A 20078-nucleotide genomic window follows, 5' to 3' on the forward strand; every position below is an offset into this window, starting at 1 on the left:
CCTCCCCTTAATAGAGGTTCCCTTCATTTCAACATGATCGGCTAGCCGCTGATATGTTTACTTCAATCTTCGATAAAATAATCACCCCCACCCTTCCAATCTTGCAGTTAAAAAAATTAATTTTTTAGGTATTATTGAGCTGGTAAGACTTCAAGGTTGCCACTCCGCTGTCATATCTAGCGGAATACTTTACATATCCCACTTCAATGTTTTTTTTCTTCCAGATTACAGTTTTCTTCACTCGCTAAACGAATCATCTTTAACTGATGCTGTATGGAATGCTTCAGAAAATGAAGAAATGATCAATTTCGTACTCTCCGAAAATGATTACTTTTTGTGAAGAAATGTACGATGCTACGGACACTCCATAAAGCCGATACCTGTTTAACTGTCCCGGTGCGAATATATGGACTGAATTTGATGTCGATAAAGCCTGCATTACAACAGCTGTATGATCTGTATCCCCAGGGTTTTTAAAGCATGCTACGTTGAGACATAGAGATAAGGAAACAAGAATACATAAACTTAACTGTCCTGATTGCTGTTCAAGGATTTTAAACAAAAAACCAGCATTTACAATGATATCAGTTATTCCATTTGTTTTATCTGGTTTGTTAAAAAATAAGTGATAAAAGTACGATACAATGACAGTACAGAACATTTTGTTTTTGGACCAGAGGATCGAATAATCTTAGATCGCACTTCGATTTTATTCATAGAATTCCAAATACACTGCGGAAAAGTGGGAACTATTTATATCCTTCTACATAATTGTAAACTAGTTACTGCAATTAATTGTACAATATTACGTACAGTGGAAACTAGCCCTTATCTGTGAGACATGTTTTCTAGTGATGTTTTGATATACTTTGAAACCTTTTCAGCATCCCATATAAAACATGTTTTAGCTTAGGTGAATTTTTACTAAAAATACCAGTCTTTATTACACAAACTAGTGGATGTTGACTTATTGGCTTATCATTTACTTTGTAGAAGCCGAAATTGCAGAGCCCTGATTTTAATTTCTGAGTACTTTTGTGTGATCTAGGGTACTTTTCCTCGAAATTTAGGATAACGTGTAAAGCAGAATCTCCACTGGACGATATTCGCGACGATTTTTGTGACGAAAAGTAGAAACCAACTCAACTTTTCGTCATGACGAAAATCGCGACCAATCAAATTCGAGTATTAACGATCATCGTAAAAATCGTCCCGTGAAGACTCGCCGTAAAAAAGTTACTTTCTCAAATAAATTATTTTTTATATTTATAGCATTTTTTATTTTATATTTTGCTGTGCAAAAAATATTTTATATCTTGTATTTTTATTATTGAGGATTTAAATATTTTACTTTAACCAAAGGAATTTGTTTTGGGGTTAGTTCTGGCATAATGGTTTTTCCCTTTTTTTTCACTTAATGTGATGTAAATTCTATTTTTGATGCTCTAGTGTATCTTTCTCAAATAAATTATTTTTTATATTTTATGTGACGGTCATAGTGGATAACGTCATAAAATTTAACTTACTTTTTTTCGGCGACTTCAGAGAAAATTTCGGCGACATCAAAGGAAAATGACGATATCCACTATGACCGTCACATAAAATATAAAAAATAATTTACTTTCTCAAATAAATTATTACTAACGTCAATATCCTATATTAAATTAATGAAGCCATTACAATGCACTTAAATATTTGAGGCCAAATAACTTGGAAACGAGTTGGTGACGTCAATGATTTTTCACCGCGTGGGTAAATAGGGACCAGATAGGACCAATTTGGGTAATTTTCCCAAACCTGGGTCCCTGAATCCGTTTCGGAATGGACAGGTTGATGACGTCATCAAAAATCATTTAAACACCCATATCTCCGTAACCGTTTGTCAAAAGTACATGATCCTATACATTTTCTTGATCAGCGTTTAAAGACCTATACGTCAAAGGCAACAGGTATACAAATTTCTAAAAAATAATTTTGTGTGTTTTCGCGAGTCTTTGCTGACGTCAGCATAATTTTTAAACCCTTATATATCATTAACCGTTTATCAAAGTCACATGATCACATACATTCTCTTCATGAGCGTGTCGAGCTCTACACAATAGAGACAACGGATAAACTGAATTTCGTCAATTTGTTTTTGCATATGCACTGCTGACATCAGCAAAAGGTCTAAAATAACCAATTTTTACATTGTCCCTCCTGCCTAAGTGGATTTCTCAACGGGCCTTATCGACTAGTAATATATGAATACATAATAAATGTTATGAATATCTGCGGACGATTTTTTTTATAATGTGCTAAATAACAAATTTATATCTCAAAGCCAAAATAACCTTATTTATTTTGTAATTTCTAGACAGAGAAGACCCAAGAACTTCGACCAGTGTGTTATCGGTAGCCGTGACACAAAATATTACATCTACATCTCTTACGAACTAAAATGCAACCGCTGATTTACAATATACACGTTATCAAAATCACAGTTGCGCCGGATGCGAAAACAGCGCCCTAATGGAAAACATATTTGGGCCAAATGCTGCAGCTGCTAACTCTCCAAGATTGAGAGTATCGTTACGTGTACAACGACGTCAACATCAACGATATAAATTCCTTAAAATAAACTACTGATGTAAGATAAACAGTTACGACGTTTACGAGTCAGTATTAACACGAGTTTAAGTTTATGAATAATACCTGAACACAACAAAACGTCACAAAATATATTTTATGTTATATAAGCGTATTCGGTTCTTTTAATGGATTTTGGCTAGTTGAATTTTGTCATCAACAAAACAAACTTTTTAGCTTACTATATAAAATCTTTTTATGGAGCTTTGGATAAAATCGATAAAATTAGTTGGTTTTGGCGATACAAACCAGGCTCAATAAATAATATAATTGTTGAAAAATAGTGATAAGGCAAAATTGCTTTCTGCAAGCTCCAGTCAGTCTTCTTCGTATGGTTTAAGATCTTTAATATAATAGCTGATGTATGTATATATTTTCTATTTGCTTTTAAACGATACGAACTTGTATATGTAAACGAACTTGTAACTCTCTTTGACGATAAAAACACACACTACTACTGCTACCTTTAAATAAAAGTAATTTTTCTTACAACACTTAACTGGAAAGTTCCGTATGCTACACTAGACTTGATAGCTTTACTAGTCTCTTCAAAAAAACCGCGACATAAAAAGAACTCATTCTAAAGTTCTCCTGGCTAAACCCGCAGAAAAATAAATTTAAAAATCAGAACTTCGTAGCCTATGTCAACTGCTGCTCAATCATTACATAAGAATTGAAAAACTCTTAGAAAGTTCAGGTAATTGCCAACCTCGATCCCAGGGCTTTTTTCTCTTTTGAAGTGACAGCGAGAAAATAAAAAGAGAAAAAGCCCTGGAATCGAGGTTGGTTATATACACAACAAAAAAAACCAGGAGACAGCATGCTCATAGCACGTATTTGCATGGAAAACCATTTAATTAATTTAACATGCGAAGAAAAGTTTCTTCATTTGTGAGACTGTGATGGCTGGTTAAGTGTGCAGTGGAACTTTTATTTCTGAACATTATTTTACAATAGCTATATCTTTTCACATTTTAACCCGAGAGTTCTTCAAGATAAACTTGGAAAGTAGCTCCAGACCTGTCTGGTCATGTGATGGATTCTTCATTTTTTTTTATCCAGTAAAGAGCCTTGTCTTCACCCATCAAGGGACTTGCATTTTGTATACCCCTTCTCAGTTACCTTTGTCGGAAAAAAATGTAACGACAATAATAATATGTCCGATATTATAAATTTAGATTAGAATTGCTGCTTTTTTCCATAGGTTGTCCGTAATCTTGAAAATTAGACTGAATAGGACGAAAATAAAAACGTTTGTTGGATTGAATGTTGGATGACTTGTCCAACGCTAAACTTGATTTCATCCAAAATTTGAATTTTTAATCCGGCATTTACCTAATATTCATCCAACATTAAAATCAAATGTTGGATGAAATTGGATGCGTTTGCGTCGCTTTGTGTCCGCATTAAAGCGGCTACGGAACGGCTGTTGGTTTTCGACTTTAGTGACTTCACGAAAGTCGAGCTGATGGCGGCGGAAAACAAAAATGGCTGTTTTTCCGGCATGTATGTAATTTACAGACTCGAACATATAGATATATCTAGAATTTTTATCTTCTCCAGGCTTGGTTATGTTTTCATCAAGAACATAGTCACAAGAGAGTCTATGTCCAGAATGAGTCTTGCTGAACTATTTCTTTGTAATATACTTTTCGGAAAAAATATTGAACCGGCGAGCAAACTGGTCTGTTCATTGCGCAAAACGCTTTTGCCGGATTTTAATATGTGCGCGGAATAAACGGAATGCGAGCATTTTAACCAGTTCGTAGCCCCCAAGGGTGCGTTTGAAAACATTATTCTTGCAAGCCCTGTCCCTGGAGACGTTACCCCCTTGGGGACAAAAACAGGCGCCGCCGGTAAATTATGTTTCACAAAACAAAGACCTACTCCTCCTAAATTTCAAAAGGAGTGCGGATCATATTTATATATGGCGATGGGTAAGCTGTTCGCAAACTTCACAAACTCTTGACTTGTTTATAAAAAAAGAATTTATATATAAATCAATCATTTACTAAAGAAAAAAAACTTGAAAACCTTGAAATTTATGTCAATTTATTTTGACTGTTTAGATTAGACATCGTTGTCACAGTAGGGTTCGCTGTCAGTGAAGCACAGATCAAGAGATTGTATCTGTTCTGCCCAATCTTAGGACTTAAAAATGCCCAGTCTTTAGACACTTTTTAGATTTTAAAGAAGGGATGTGCTACACAAGGTGTGTGTTGTTTGCAAGGCCCAACAAACGTTCTCAGGCACATTAAAAAATCGTGTTTGCGATATCTGCACAAAAAAACAAATTTGAAGGTACTGTTGAAACACTTAGTTGAAATGACCAGGCCAGTTTTTGGACACAGTGAAAATTGTAGCTAAGCTGTAGCTGGCACATATATTATACATTTAGCATTTAGGAGGGCAAGGTATAAGCTTTTTTGGATTGGTAATAGTGATGGATATGGAGGAGTTGGCATATTCGTTGCAGAGAAGTGGGTAGAAAAAGTAATAGATGTTATGCGTGTTAATAGTCGTATTATAGTGATAAAGTTTTTGATAGGTAATAGGATTGTCACTTTTCTGTCAGTTTGTGCTCCACAGTGTGGACTCAGTGAGGAAGATAAAGATAAGTTTTATGATGAGTTAATAGCAGTCACATCAAAGTTTGGAGACACTGAACTTGTCATGGTGGGCGGCGACTTTAATGGTCATGTTGGGAAGTCATCTGAAGGTTATAGAGGTGTGCATGGAGGCTATGGATTTGGGAGCAGAAATAAGGAAGGGGAGAGATTGCTTGAGTTTGGAATGGCAACGGGCATGGTGGTTTGCAACACATCACTCAGTAAGAGACAGAGTAGGCTGATAACATATGAGTCAGGTGGTTGTAAGACACAGATAGATTACTTCCTGATTAGAAAGTCAGACAAGAAAGTGGTGCAGGACGTGAAAGTTATATCGGGGGAAGAGTGTGTTTCCCAGCATAGGTTGCTGGTTTGTGATATTATCTTGAAGAGTGTTAAAGAAGCCAAGGGAAAGTACAGGCCCCGTCGAAAAGTCTGGAAGCTGAAGGAAGAGATTGTAGCAAGACAATTTAGTGCAAAAGTTCAGCAGTTAGCCCACAATGGTCAATGTGATAGTGACAATGCTGAAAGTACTTGGACTACTTTGAAGAATTGTCTTCTAGAAGCTTCTGATGATACCTGTGGGTGGACGAAAGGACCAACTAGACATAGACAGACCTGGTGGTGGAATAATGAGGTTGACCAGTGTATAAAGGAAAAGAGGAAACTTTGGAAAGAGTGGAAGTCAGGTGGTAGTAAAAATATTTACTTAGAAGCTAAGCGTCGTGCTCGTACAGCAGTGTATAAGGCAAAATCAGAAGCAGAGAGAAACAGATTTGCAGATGTGTTAAGAAGGGAAGACCAGCGCAATAAGGTATTCAAGATAGCAAAGCAAATGAAGAAGACTAATCAAGATGTTGTAGGTGAGAAGTGTATACGTAATGATGAAGGTGTTTTGGCTAGCACAGAGGAGGAGAAAAGGGTAGCTTGGAAGAATCATTATCAGAGGTTGCTTAACACTGCGTTTGATTGGGACGAGGATAATTTGTCTGATGATGATGTTGTAGAAGGGCCAGCTATGCAGATCAAGGCAGAATGGGTAGTGGAGACTATTAGGAAATTGAAGATTGGCAAGGCTGCAGGAGTATCAGGTATTGTTGCAGAGATGGCAAAAGCATCTGGATATATTGGAGTTGAGCTTATTACAAGTCTTGCTAACCAGATTATAAAGGATGGTGCTATTCCGAGTGAGTGGCAGTTAAGTGTAATAGTGAATTGGCACTACAGATGCAATATTTTTACTCAGACAGCTTCAGGAAAAGTATTTAGAAAAGAGAAAGAATCTCTATTTTGCCTTTGTAGATTTAGAGAAAGCTTTTGATAGAGTGCTATGTAAAGTTATTTGGTGGGCTATGAGAAAATTAGGTGTGGATGAGTGGCTAGTTACGATGGTACAATTTATGTACAGCACTGCTAGAAGTCGTGTCAGGATTAACGATTCACTCAGTGATGAATTTAGTGTAAATGTTGGTGTACATCAGGGTTCTGTATTTAGTCCTTTGTTGTTTATTCTAGTCTTAGAAGCGCTGTCGATGGAGTTCAGAACAGGTTGTCCATGGGAGTTATTGTATGCAGATGATTTGGTTCTCATAGCAGAGTCGATGGAAGAATTAGTTGAAAAGTTTGAGAAGTGGAAGAAAGGACTAGAAGAGAAAGGGCTAAAGGTAAACACAGCAAAGTCTAAAGTCATGATTAATAGCATTACAGCCAAGTGTGACCTTGTAGTTGGAAAGTGGCCTTGTGGAGTTTGCAGGAAAGGGGTTGGTAGTAACTCAATTTTTGTCAGACTTGCAAGCATTGGGTACAAAAGAAGTGCAGTAGTATTAGTGGAAGGTTAAGAGCTGACATTCAGTTTGTATGCAAGCGTTGCAAAGGTGAGATTATAGAGAATGAAGTATTTCCAGCTTTAATGATGTACAACAGTGGCTCGTTAGAGATAGTTGAGAACTTCTGTTACTTAGGTGATATGTTGGGCAGTGAAGGGGGTGTTGGAAGAAGTGTTACTTGCAGGATAGGTTCTGCTTGAAAAAAGTTCAGAGAGTTACTTCCTTTGTTGACTAGGAGAGCCCTTTCAATTTAGGTAAAAGGTAGGTTGTATGAGGCCTGTGTAAGAAGTGTTATGTTGTACGGTAGTGAGACATGGGCAGGGGAGCAGGAAGATCTTGACCGTTTAGAAAGGAATGATATGAGAATGGTTAGATAGATGTGTAACGCCAGTCTGAGAGACAGAAAGAGTTCAGATGAGCTAAGAAGCAGGCTAAGTCTCCGTACATTAAAGGTGTTATCCAGATAAGAAGATTAAATTGGCTGAGGCACTTGGAAAGAATGGAGGAGGATAATTGGGTAAGAAAGTGTAGAGACTTGATAGTTCCTGGGGCAAAGCCCAGAGGCAGACCGAGAAAGACTTAGCAGGAGGTTATAAGGACAGACTTGATACAGAGGAAGTTGAGTTTAGATCTAACGCAGTCTAGATCAGATTGGAAGCCCGTCCAGCCCATGCTAGCATGGAAAACGGACGTTAAGCCGAGAATGATGATGATGACAATGATGGTGAACTACAAAGAAGAAAATTCATAGTTGTATGAATGGTATATATATAAATTTTTCAAGGAAATATTTTTTTTTAATTAACCCAATCTATATTAAAGATTTCCATTAATTCTTACTTTCAGTGAAATTTATTTTTTTAATCTTGACATTTTCTGTTCAGTGAATTTGCAAAAAATATTTTATTATTCAAACATTGGTTAATTTTTCAAATAATGTTTTTCAGACAGTGTTATATACTAAGTAAACATTTTATAAATAATTAAGACAACTAAAACAATACACTAAGCCATGGGTTTACTAAGATATTTATTGAAACAAAAAAAGATTTCGATTTTATCAGTTTGTTTGTATTTGTAGAATTGTGTTGTGTTACACTATATGCAATATTATATTTTATGTTTTCTTTTTCTTTTGTTCTATTTTCACCTGTTTTTTATTGTGTGTGGTTTTATTATGTTTCATAGTAAAAAATTAGTCTGGTGTTAAGATATGAAAGAATTAAAGGTGTTTATGTTGTTTTGTTGAGTAGTATATTGAGGTCAGGTTGTTATTTTTTTATTTTTTGAAATTTCTATGTTTTATACATGTGTTAAAATCAGAGAAGAAATATTGGTAGGCAAGGAAACAAGGGCATCTATATCTTATTCTTGGTAATTTCTAAAGTGTTTACAGGATAGTCTTTATTTTCTATTTGATAGATAAGACTATTACTGCAAACAAATGTAAATCATTGATTGCATCAGACGTAATTAAGAAGTCATTATAAATTTTAAATTTCTTTTAACGACTGAAATTTCTATTGTATTTCTAACCAATGACTCTAACCAATGACGTGAGAATAGAGACTTGAACGTATTCTGATGTTACTTAAAAGTTATGATAATCCTCTTTGACATTAATTTAAAAACACTTATTAAATCAAACTGTGTAGCTTTTGTTGTGTTTTATAAGTAGGATGTTAGTTTTTGTTGGTTGCCAGCACATGTGCATGAAAGTGTTTTTGTTTCCCATGTTGTGTTACGTGCTGCTTTTTGATGAAGTGTTTATCGTTTGTCTTGGTTCATGTAAATACAAAACTGTCGTTTACCATATTTTAATTATTTTAATTACATCTTGCTACTTATTGACCTCATTAAAGAGATTAATTCATTTCTTTAATTGTGGCAGACAATTGAAAAAATTGCATCCATGTATCTACAATAGTTTTAATATTGAACAGTTTAGAAGAAAAAAGTAAATATTAAAAAAATGATTTCCTTGCGAAGTTCCTTATTTCTGCTAATGTACTTCTCAGGTAAGAACTTTTTTTTTGGAATTTTTTAGCAGGCATTTTATTTGTATAAACTTTCTTAGCAGACATTATTATTGTGTTTCACATATGCAGGACTAAAATTTTATTGTAGTTGTCAGAAGTGTGACTATGTTAAAATTTTGAATATGTTAAATTTTGTGTATAAAAACAAAACAAATAAAGTGTTAGATTTTACTCTGTTTAAACATTTCAAAAAATGTATTTTATTTACACACTTTACCATCTTTTGTAAAGTCAAAAGCTTCCTGTCATTAATATGAGGAATGAATAACAACAACAAAGAATGCTTTTTTGTATTATTTATATATTCCCAAAGTGATCAGAAAGTTTAAGAATTTGGGCAAAAAGTACTGCAGTGATAGCAAGTTGGACTTCGACCTAGCTATATTCAAATCCAAATTATTATTATTATTATAACAACCACCATGAAATAAAGAAATACAACCAAATACTCCATATATGAGAAATTTATCCTCTACCAAAATCAGTTTTATTACGAGAAAAACCATAAAATTTCAAAGGGGGAACTAAACCAAAAATTATTTTTTGATATGCTGTTACTACTACCATAAGAAATAAAATAAATGTGGTCATACCGTTTCATTTGAAGTCATGTAAATGTGAACTTTAATGGCATAAAAATTGCTAGGATTCTCAACTCCCGATTTTGTGAAAAAACTGAAAAAAATTTCGCTGTGAATTGCAAAAATGTGCACTTCTATGTTTAATGCTGAACTATTTTGTCTTCGTTGTTGTGTACTTTAATTTATATTATTTTATCTGTAAGCGATTCAGTTTTATTTATAGTTTTCAGCAGCACTTCTTTTTTCTTCTTTTGTGATTTTTTGTTACTATGCTATGTTATGCAAAAACTAACTTAGTATGCTTAAAAACATCTGTTTCTGACAATATTTACTCATCACATTATAGTTGTATTGTAAAACTTTATTGTGTGCACATTTATGTAATTGAAAAAATATTTACAAGTTAAATTAGTAGGATTGTGTGGACTGAAAATGGGAACATACATAAAACCCAAAACAATCAGTGAAAGAAAGATTTGCTGACCATTCCAGGATCACATTTAAGGTTACTGTAAAGGAAAAAATCACTTGATGAGTAGTCTCAGAAAAAACCTTATAATTTATCAATACTTTTATATTTTTTAATATTTTTTTTTTGTTTCTGAACGCTTGATGAAATTCTTTTTTGATGATGTTATTTTCGTGAGAGCTAATCAGTAATTTATACAAAAAAATATGTGAACCTTTTGTGCATAATTTATTCAGCTTTCCATTACCGAAAATTTCAATGAGCCAATAGGAAGTTTTCGGAAAAAGAGACCACAAGTAAACTATCTAAAATATTATTATGCATATTTTTATACGGGAGTTCCATATTATGCATAATGTTTACAAAAAAAATGCTCAACTTATTTTGCACATATTTTTCGAAGGTGTAAAGGATATAACACATCTAAAAAGGCTTTTTCCAGAAAAAGAGATGTTCCAAATATTTTCATGGAATATAAAATATGTCATTGGAAAGAGAATTTTTTTTCTCTATATGTCATGAATTTTTTGCAAAAAACCTAAAAAAAAAATTGTTTCCTTTACAGTAACCTTAACATGCATATAGGTGAATATTTATCATAGCACATCCGTATTTCATTCTCAACAGAGAATGCTTCACCCCGATCAGACCTCTGATCATGACGGGCGAGTATAATGCGTGTAAGTCATATTGAAGAAGAACTTCTTTGTTCATCACTAACATACTGCCAAGCAGTGAGCGGGATTCGATCCGCGGTCCCCAGAACTGGGAGCCGCAGACGAACCCACTACACTACGTACGGCAATATGTTAGTGATGAACTCAGATAGTTTATCCGGATGGTGTGTATACATATAGCTGAATATTTACCATAGCACATCCGTATTTCATTCTCAACAGAGAACGCTTCACCCTGAATGAAATACGGATGTGCTATGATAAATATTCACCTATATGTATACACACCATCCGGATAAACTATCTGAGTTCATCACTAACATATTGCCGTACGTAGTGTAGTTCACTGCTTGGCAGTATGTTAGTGATAAACAAAGTAGTTCTTCAATATGACTTACACGCATTATATTCCCCGTCATGATCAGAGGTCTGATCGGGGTGAAGCATTCTCTGTTGAGAATAAAATACGGATGTGCTATGATAAATATTCACCTATATGTATACACACCATCCGGATAAACTATCTGAGTTCATCACTAACATATTGCCGCACGTAGTGTAGTGGGTTCGTCTGCAGCTCCCAGTTCTGGGGACCGCGGATTGAATCCCGCTCACTGCTTGGCAGTATGTTAGTGATGAACAAAGTAGTTCTTCTTCAATATAACCTTAACATGCAGGGTGTATTTTTGCTTTTAACAAGACCACATCCAAAATCTTAATTTTTATGAAGACTTGACCAACACAAAATCGGAAAGCATACCTGAAAAGTTTTACCATTTTTGTTGCACATATACTAAAAGAATCTTTAAAAAACCTAGAAATCGGCAGACATTTTGTTTAATTATAAAATATACATTGTTAAAATATTTGCTATATAGTAAGGAAGGTTTTTTGATTTAGATTTCACTTTAGGATTCAGTTTCTTTTAGGAATGCATTTTATTTCAATTCTAGACATTAAAAAGAAGAAAAATAATCAATAAACCAGTTGATTCAAGTTCAAAATGATATTGCTATCCACATATTGTGCGTACAATTTCCATGATACTTTGGAAGAAATAGAAGGAACTATCAGCTAAATTTAGCTAAATTTGTATTTTACTTAAAGTTAATTTTGCACATGTTGTTGTTCTAAGTGGCCTAAACTGAAAATCAACTTTTCTCAATTATGCTCAATGTTTTTGATAAACATTTCATTTCTAAAATATGTGAAGGTTTAAAATTACATTAATTAAATGCAAGAAGAATTTAAAATAATACTTTTTACCTTTTACAGGTGCTTTGTGCAGAAGCATGAAAGACTTACCATCAGAATGTTTTGATGCAGAAGAAATTGATGATAGTACCAGGGCTTTTGATGTATTTGATACCCCTACATCAAAAGCTAATGACTTAAATTTGAAGAAAGGTTGGTACCGAATTTTAGGAAAAGCTGGAAATAGTTTAAAGCAAGGGTTCGAGAAAGTTTTAAACACTGGTGATAGTCCACCAAATTTTTGCGGCACAGTACACGCTGGTAGTTTGATGGGAGACCATCCAACAGAAGAAGAGGGAATGGTAGAAATGTCAGTTTGCTTCAGAGACAGATTTTGTTATTTTCATAATGTAAGAACATGCGAGTGCAAAAGTAAAATAAAAATTTATGTACGCAATTGTCGAAAACACTTTATTTACTGGCTTTCACCTACAAGCTCTAATCAAAGGTATTGCACGGGAAGAACTAGTTTAGCTGGACCAAAAGGTATGTTAACTGTTTTTTTTTTTTATTATTTACATCAGCCAGAGTTTTAGGTTGAAAAACTCTTCAGCTTTGTTAGCAATGAAGCAGGGGTTCACTTGTGAATCAATTCAAATTTTCTATTAAAAAACATTTTTAAAGATGTACTTAAAGATATTTATTTATTATAGGTGGTTTATTCGGGGCGAGGTGGGGTAAGGCGGGGTTGGGTGAGTTTGGACGGGTGGGGGGAGAGGAATGGGCAGAGAGGAATAGGCGGAGTGGAACAGGCGGAGTGAAACAGGTAGAATTCTGCCAAAAGTGGTCTGCTTCATCCTGAATGAAAAGTTAAACCCACACCATCCAATGAGAACACACAGAATGTAAACTCTAAGTTAAAACAAGCTTGTCACTTTTTAATTGTTTTTAGATTAGCAATGTGGCTATAACTTGGGATCTGCATGTCAGTTTCATAGTGATTTGCAAAGTTTATTGTTACTTTCAAGGTTTATTGTGCTCCAGAAAATAGGATGTAGCCCATAAAGTTATAACAAGAAAACTAAATATTTGCTAAGCATATACACTTGCTACTCAGGAAAAGAATGCAAAGAAATGTTGCAGAATAATTGTTTAAAATCTTACTACTTGGAAATTATTCTGCTAGAAATTCTTTTTCATTTGTTTGGAGAGGACCCCCAGTGATCCAACAATTAAAAAGATTAGAAATTAGGATAGATACTGAAAATTAAAAAACTAAATCTTTTTTTTTATCAAACTATAGTTTGTGCCTTCATCTTCTTTTTCTTCTATACACACTTTCATACATTTTCAGAGTAACACTCTGAATAACTACCATGCTTTCAGTATTCTTATACTGCCAAAAAAAAAGCCAAGGTGTTTTGTAATTTTGTGCAGGTTACATTGGAAAACTAAGGGAAAGATACCTTCACAAGTAATCCTTTTTCATGATTATATTATTGTATAAAATTTGCACTAATTAATCTTAATGACATTTTAATAATTTTATCAAAGTTTTTTTCATCAATAGGCTAAAAAACATTTTTTTGTGAATTTAAGCAGTGTTTAAATGACTCAACTAGTTGAAGTAACCTTTAGCTCCAACTAGTTGAAGTGTGTAAGCACAAGTTGAAAGAAAAGAAGTCTGCTTTCAACATAAAAGGTCGAACATTGCTTAACTCTTTTAACAAGTTTAAAGAAAGATCTTATTCTTACTGGGTAGCTTGTTTGATATAAGAATAGTTTTTTAAAAGGTTTTGTTAATGTTCACAGCAGGCTTAGGACTTAGTAATCTTGCGTTATTTGGTTCACTCATTTAAAACATGCTAATTGTTGCTGACACAGCATGACTATTTCCCCTGAACTTCACGACCTTCGTGGACCCTGACTTGAATTTTTTCATTGTGTGGGCATGCTAAGGAATGCTACTTGTGAATTTTACACGCTCTACCTAGCCTATGCGTGTGCAAAAATAGAGACTTTGCAGTCTGTCGGCTGAAGAGTAGTGATCGTTTACCCTTCTGTTCATTTTTGAAAAATGATGAAATAATTGGTTTTGTTTTATTAATTTTGTTCATGATTGTGGGTCATTTTGTGTTTTTCTTTCGTTTTTTGCAATAAAAACAGAAGACTGTTTTACACAAATATATTTAACTTCTGGTTGGAGCAACTAATTCAACCTCTAAGTTATTTTTTTGCAAAACTGCAAATTTATGTCCATACTGTAGTTTTTTTTCCTTATCTTGTAGTAGTTAACAAAATCTCCAAAGCTATCGAATGTTCACAGTACACAATCATGAAAGACCTTAATTCACGGGTATGGGACCAAGTGGGTGATGTCACTTGTGACCAAAATGTTGGTTGGTTTCGGTTTGATAAAGCATCTGGTTATGAAATTTCATCCAAATGTACTGTGAATGCAAAATCACTTACAAGGATTGGACAATCGTGTAGTGCAGAATTCCGTGGTTGGATGGTCGACCGCCATCCCACACTTGAGGAAGGGAGAGTCAGTAGAAGAATTTGTTTTTCATATGCTGCTCATTGTGTGTGTGATTTTTTTGGACAAATATCTGTGCGGAATTGTGGTCAGTATTACGTCTATCGCCTGCAGAAGGCACCAATTTGCAATGCAAGGTATTGTGGAGCTGCAAATGGATCATTAGCTGCAGGTATTGTGGATTTTTTTAATTGAAAAATTAATTGCAATGCTTAAAAACTTATTTGTAATATATTAAAAAACATACCGCAGTTACGAAGGTGTGTCATGGGTAACCTTTTCAACCTTTGTTTTTTTAAACAGTGAATGATCCTAAAAAGCCTGCTGTAGAAAAAAACAAAGATATCTGCAAAATGTATCAAACATCGTACGATCCAGATCGCTTATGGTCGTACACAATTCCCACTGTAAACAAATGCGATGCATCCTTTTATGGTAGATATCGTTTTGGGTCTATCTACACACCATGGAGTATTAAGGAAGGGTGCAACACTTCTGACATGCATCTAATCACGCATAGGTGTGGCTCCACCTACCAGGGTTTCATGGAGGGTAAACATCCAGCAGTGGAAGATGGTTACGTGGAGAGAGTTATTTGTTTTCAATCCACGAAAGTTCCTTGTGAGTGTAAGCACACCACTATTGTGGGCGTAAAGAACTGTGGTAAATATTTCGTTTACGACTTTAAAAGTGTGCCAGAGTGCAATTCAAGATTTTGCATGGTGGCTAATGGATCTGCAGGTAAGCTGGTATTAAATTAATGATTTTATCGGTGGCAGTTAGTAATAAGTAATAAGCTTTATACCTGTTGTCCTTCGTGTAACAATTAGTGTATATTGGGATTGAATTCGATAGTGTCCACTGCAGTGTACAGGCACTGAAACTATATAGTCTTTTGAGATTATATCCTAACGGTTGGCTCATCTTTCCCTCTGATAATAACTAAGTTACATTACCCGCTAGAAATACCAATAGCATTGCTCTAATTTGCTACCCTGCCACTCAAGCTAATCAACGGTAAGTAGAATGCTTCAAATTAATTTAAAAGGGGCCGCAGTTGGGTTCAAACTTTTAACTTTAAGATTACAACCACAATGCTTTGCCACTACATCATCCATGTTAACAATAACCATCATTTTTGAAGGATGACAGCAAGCCCTGGTTTCATGTGATTCAGGGAAACCTTGTAGTTAAAGGGTTTGAAAAATTTCTTATTTTTGGAAAAGTCGATCAAAAAAGGACAACTTGGTAAAGAATTGGGAACGCTTAAAAAAAGAAACCACTGTATAGTTTGCAACCATAATATCCTCCTAACATATGTGTGTGTGTTACTTTTTTACCTGCGGGAGAAATTGCTAACAAAGGTTTCACGTTTTTTAGTCCAATTTATGCCTACACACTTCACTCTCAATCGTCATCATTGTTCAAAAACGGACACAGTGTTTGTGGCTTTAATGTAAAACACGATATAATATTTTGCAAGCTAAAATTCAATTCGAGTTTTCAACTTATCATCCCCTCCAGTATATATTTTTTGATAGAATGGAAATTTGATAATTTAAAAAAAACAATAATTTAATCCTTGAGTTAAGCTTGCTCTAAATACGAAATGTAGTTTTAAAAAGAACAATAAAAGTAAAAGTTGCAGATAATATTTCAAACGATTCAAAAAGTATTTCAATTCACCATATAACACAATTACACTTGCCGTCATGATTAGAGTTCCCATTGGAATGTACCATCAGTTAAGATCGACTACACGTGAGTCATGGCAAAGCTTGAATCTACATCGACAATTTATCCGCGTATTTACATAAAGATTTTCAGTAATAATAGCATACAACCATACATTTCAACTAAATTCACTTTGTTCAATTACATGGCACTAAGGTAACTTTTGAGTTAGTCTAGGGAACTTGAGGGATGAAATTTTTCTACTGCTAACACTAAAGCATTATTTTCGGCAAGGGTTTTGAAAATGTATCATGTTTTACGGAGAGAAAACAGAGAAAGTGCTTTGTACGGATTAATTGCGTGCCAACTTTTTCACAGAACTGCCTCGCTGTATGTACGCTGTATGCTGCAATGAAACGTCACTCAACATCTGTTAACCCAGTCAAACTTGAGATTTGAAAATTTTCTTTTGCCTTCCTGTTTTTAGAGATCACAATTGATCCAGGAAGACCAACGTTATATCCCATACCAGCTCCTGGTTACACTCCACCGCCTGCTGAGAAGGAAGTGAGAGAAGGTATTGTTGTTTCTTAATGATGTGGATTATTTATTATTATTTACCCACGGAGGTTTTAACACTGGGTCATTCCGTGTCAAGTGGACCAAAGTTTTTAAAGTCCCCACATGCACCATCTCAGGTTTTGATAAAATTTGGTGGGAATGTTTCTACATGTAAGATGAGTTAATCCTGAAAATTTCAGCTCTGTATCTTTTCTCGTTTTGAAAATATGCCTTTTCAAAGTTTACCAGTTTCTCGTAAAATCGCAATTCTGGGGTGCAGAACCAATTTCTGGCAGACTTTGAGCACCAGTAATTCTTGATCAAATTGCATTAAGATTCTCAAAATTAACAATCTCAAACATATCCATGAGTACTATGGAAAAAATCAAACAAAAAAGTTGGTCGGGCAATATTCAAGCCATAATGGCAGCCTAAAAGTGCCGAAAATTCATTTGCGCACGAAAAAAAATGGAATTTCAAAGTGCCCGTGACCAAAATTGGGCGTTTTAAATATGGCAAATGTGATTGATTAAACATCTATACATAGAGGACCATTCGGTTAAAGAAAATGAAAAAAATAATATTAAGTCAGATCAACAGCTATTGGGTCCTGAAAATACACCCGCAGGGAATTTGAAAAAAAATAGGTCATTGTTTAAAGCCGCAGAAACCAATGGTCACAGTTACTTTATAGGCTGAATCTTTTTTCACTGTTCACCCCAACCATAAACTTGTAGTATCAACAAAAAAATAGTGGGGACTCATGGGGAAGGTGTATATTCAGGCCATTCAACATGGCCTAAAATTGTCAAAAAAGTAAAAATCATGCATTTTTTTCAAATTCCTGCGGGTGTATTTTCAGGACCCAATAGCTGATTATTACAAAAGGGAGGTTCTTTGTGCTTTATACCGCAACGCCTTTACAACAGTGTGTTTTGTGTTCAGATAAAAACTCCAGCTTAATCACATCAACTACAGTACTGGCCATCATCCTCCTCATCGTAATCATTCTTGTCGTTTTGCTTATCTTTATCATTGTCTGCATGGTGTGGCCTATATATCGTCAGCATGAACCTCGAGTGCGTCGTGAGTCATCTGAACTGTCGCAATTGGTAACACCAGTTGAGGTGGCATCTGAAGCTAAACCAAGCGGTAGTAATGGACAGATCTATAAAGAGGAAAAGGTTCAAAATTTCGAGGAAACTCCTATCCCCCCATATCCGTCCGTACCTCCTCCGGAAACCCCAGATAAAGCCGAGTTACAAGAGGTCGATTCTGACATAGAAATGCAAAAAGGGCCTGGATCAGAGGACGACTTGAATACTATTCCTGAAGATACAGAATACAGCGACACTGCTGAAGAATCTGATACACTGATGAAGAGAAAAGACTCAGCAGTTTGATGTGACCAAATTGAAGTTCTGTGTTGCAGACATTTAGTTCTTCGTTTACTGTTTTAGGTTTTATTCTAGTTCCATGCGTTTTATTGTGGATTTTTTTATATTTCGCCCTTTATTTTATAATTTATTGTAAATAGTGAAGGGATATTTTGAGATTTTAGGGAAATATGTTGCGATGTTGTAATGTGCGATTGATACAATAGCATTACACGCCAATGTATTTTTAATTTGTTTATCTTTATGTCAAAAAATTCAGTATTCAAATTAAACAAACAAAATGGTTTGATGTTGCTCAAATGGTGTATGGCAAAGAAGAGCAACATTTCAAGTGTAAATGTTCACTGCATTTTTTTTTTTTTTTTTTTTTTTTGCTCATAAGAATCATATCACATATTTTTACTGTCAATATTTTTTTTGGCTCTGTTCTTACATAAGCAACGTTAAACCAAAAATAACACTGGTAAAACATTCGAATAATCAGGGAGTTCTATTTCGAATCCTTTGAGGTGACTCCCACCAGTGTGCGTAGTTGCACAGCATTTTAAACCTCGTCATAGACGGTCTGCTTATTGGAAGTAGTTTTTTCGCTTGTATCCTGGATTAAATAATATGCCTTGGTTTCATGTTTTTAGCTTTAATATTTTTTGTACATTTGTTATTATATTTTCCTAAACAAATGGTAGTTTATGTGTTTAATTTCATTTTATGTCTTGAAGAATAAATGTGAATCTAAAATTACTAAGAAACAATGATACAGTTAATCCCTCCTTTTACTAATGTTTTGTCCAATCTCTTTCATGCCATCACTTTCATACCATCTTTTTCACACCATCTCTTTCATACCATCTTTTTCTTCTAATTCTATAACATATTAAAAAAAAAATTAAACTTAGCGCTAGATTTTGCTGATTAATTGTTTCCCGTGTGCGCGCGATCTTTCCTTCGCGCGATTTTTTTCTGCTCTTGATTTGTTTATGTATATTTTCGAAATTTATTTCAAGAACATGTAATGTAATTATACAATTTAAATGTATAGTATATTTTTATAAGTAGAACTTTTCGTGTATGTAGAGAGTTACTTTTGTAGAAAAATAATTTTCAAAGAAAATTCACAAGCTTTCTACATCACTACGCTTTATCAGGTATACCTTACTTGTAATGTTTAATCCTTTTATCTTGACACGCCCTTTCTAAATTACCTTTAGAGAGAAACATCCATTTAAATTCTTTTAATAAAACATATCCTCTAAAAATATGCTCAATTTCTTGTTGTGCGTCTGACAGATCTCTGGTATCATCCTTTAGTTTCTATCAGGCAATGTTTGGGATAAAAAGAAACTATCGACAATCATCATGCGTATTTTGAGAGGAGCAAAAACTTTACCTACATAATCGTAAACTTGGGTTACAGGCATTATATCAATTTTATATTAATATAGTTAGATGAAAAACCTTTTTTTACGCAGTACTATCGGAAAGCCAGTTATCCTATAGTTTGTTTCCACAAAAGCTTTGAAAGAGGTCCTAACTGTTGTCCCCGTTTCTTAAATAAATACTGTGATGACAAGAAAGAGTTAGAACCCTGTTTGCAAGTAATGTTACTTCAGCGAAGATTGTTTTTCTGTATAACCAAGAAACTGTCTGTCGGACGCAAATAATCTCTTTGTTGTATTGATCTTTCGTAGTATTTTAAACAGATTTTCATTAAAACAAAGAAAAAATGTGTATTACTTTTCTCTTTTCAAGATGCGTTTTTAACTTGAACGGGATAGACTCCAACCACTCAACGAGCCAATTAAACAATATTTACTTCAAAATTCTGTCAGATGCACATTTTTTTACATCTGAATTTAAAGAATGTAAAGCAAATGGTGTTAAAAA

At 34.4% G+C, this 20078-nt stretch overlaps 2 protein-coding genes across 7 annotated transcripts in view; both read left to right on the forward strand.

Moving 5' to 3' along the window:
* The window catches only part of LOC130655207 (circadian locomoter output cycles protein kaput-like), a 44751-nt gene extending 41611 nt beyond the window's left edge, over nucleotides 1–3140 (forward strand). For 5 of the 6 annotated variants that reach the window (XM_057457940.1, XM_057457937.1, XM_057457943.1 and 2 more), the window contains one exon: nucleotides 225–1361. In XM_057457940.1, coding sequence (XP_057313923.1) covers nucleotides 225–340 — 116 coding nt within the window. In that variant the 3' untranslated portion in view covers nucleotides 341–1361. Of the gene's footprint in view, nucleotides 1–224; nucleotides 1362–2356 lie in introns of those variants that run through there. The other variant, XM_057457942.1, reaches the window with a different exon arrangement.
* A 5640-nt stretch (nucleotides 3141–8780) lies between these two features.
* Nucleotides 8781–19305, forward strand: LOC130654316 (uncharacterized). The gene is made up of 6 exons (XM_057456872.1): nucleotides 8781–9081; nucleotides 12105–12569; nucleotides 14312–14734; nucleotides 14866–15303; nucleotides 16724–16813; nucleotides 17743–19305. The coding sequence occupies exons 1-6, from the start codon at nucleotides 9036–9038 to the stop codon at nucleotides 18198–18200; spliced, it is 1920 nt and encodes a 639-aa protein (XP_057312855.1). The 5' UTR covers nucleotides 8781–9035; the 3' UTR covers nucleotides 18201–19305.
* The last annotated feature ends 773 nt before the right edge of the window (nucleotides 19306–20078 follow it).

The sequence above is a fragment of the Hydractinia symbiolongicarpus genome, chromosome 8 (genome assembly GCF_029227915.1).
Source record: "Hydractinia symbiolongicarpus strain clone_291-10 chromosome 8, HSymV2.1, whole genome shotgun sequence".
Taxonomy (NCBI): domain Eukaryota; kingdom Metazoa; phylum Cnidaria; class Hydrozoa; order Anthoathecata; family Hydractiniidae; genus Hydractinia; species Hydractinia symbiolongicarpus.

Excerpts from the sequence above, each read along its gene's own strand:
- LOC130654316 (XM_057456872.1), top strand. The coding sequence starts at position 9,036 with ATGATTTCCTTGCGAAGTTCCTTATTTCTGCTAATGTACTTCTCAG. Across the intron at positions 14,735-14,865 it reads AAATGGATCATTAGCTGCAG|TGAATGATCCTAAAAAGCCT; the intron begins GTATTGTGGATT and ends TTTTTTAAACAG. Across the intron at positions 16,814-17,742 it reads TGAGAAGGAAGTGAGAGAAG|ATAAAAACTCCAGCTTAATC; the intron begins GTATTGTTGTTT and ends TTTTGTGTTCAG.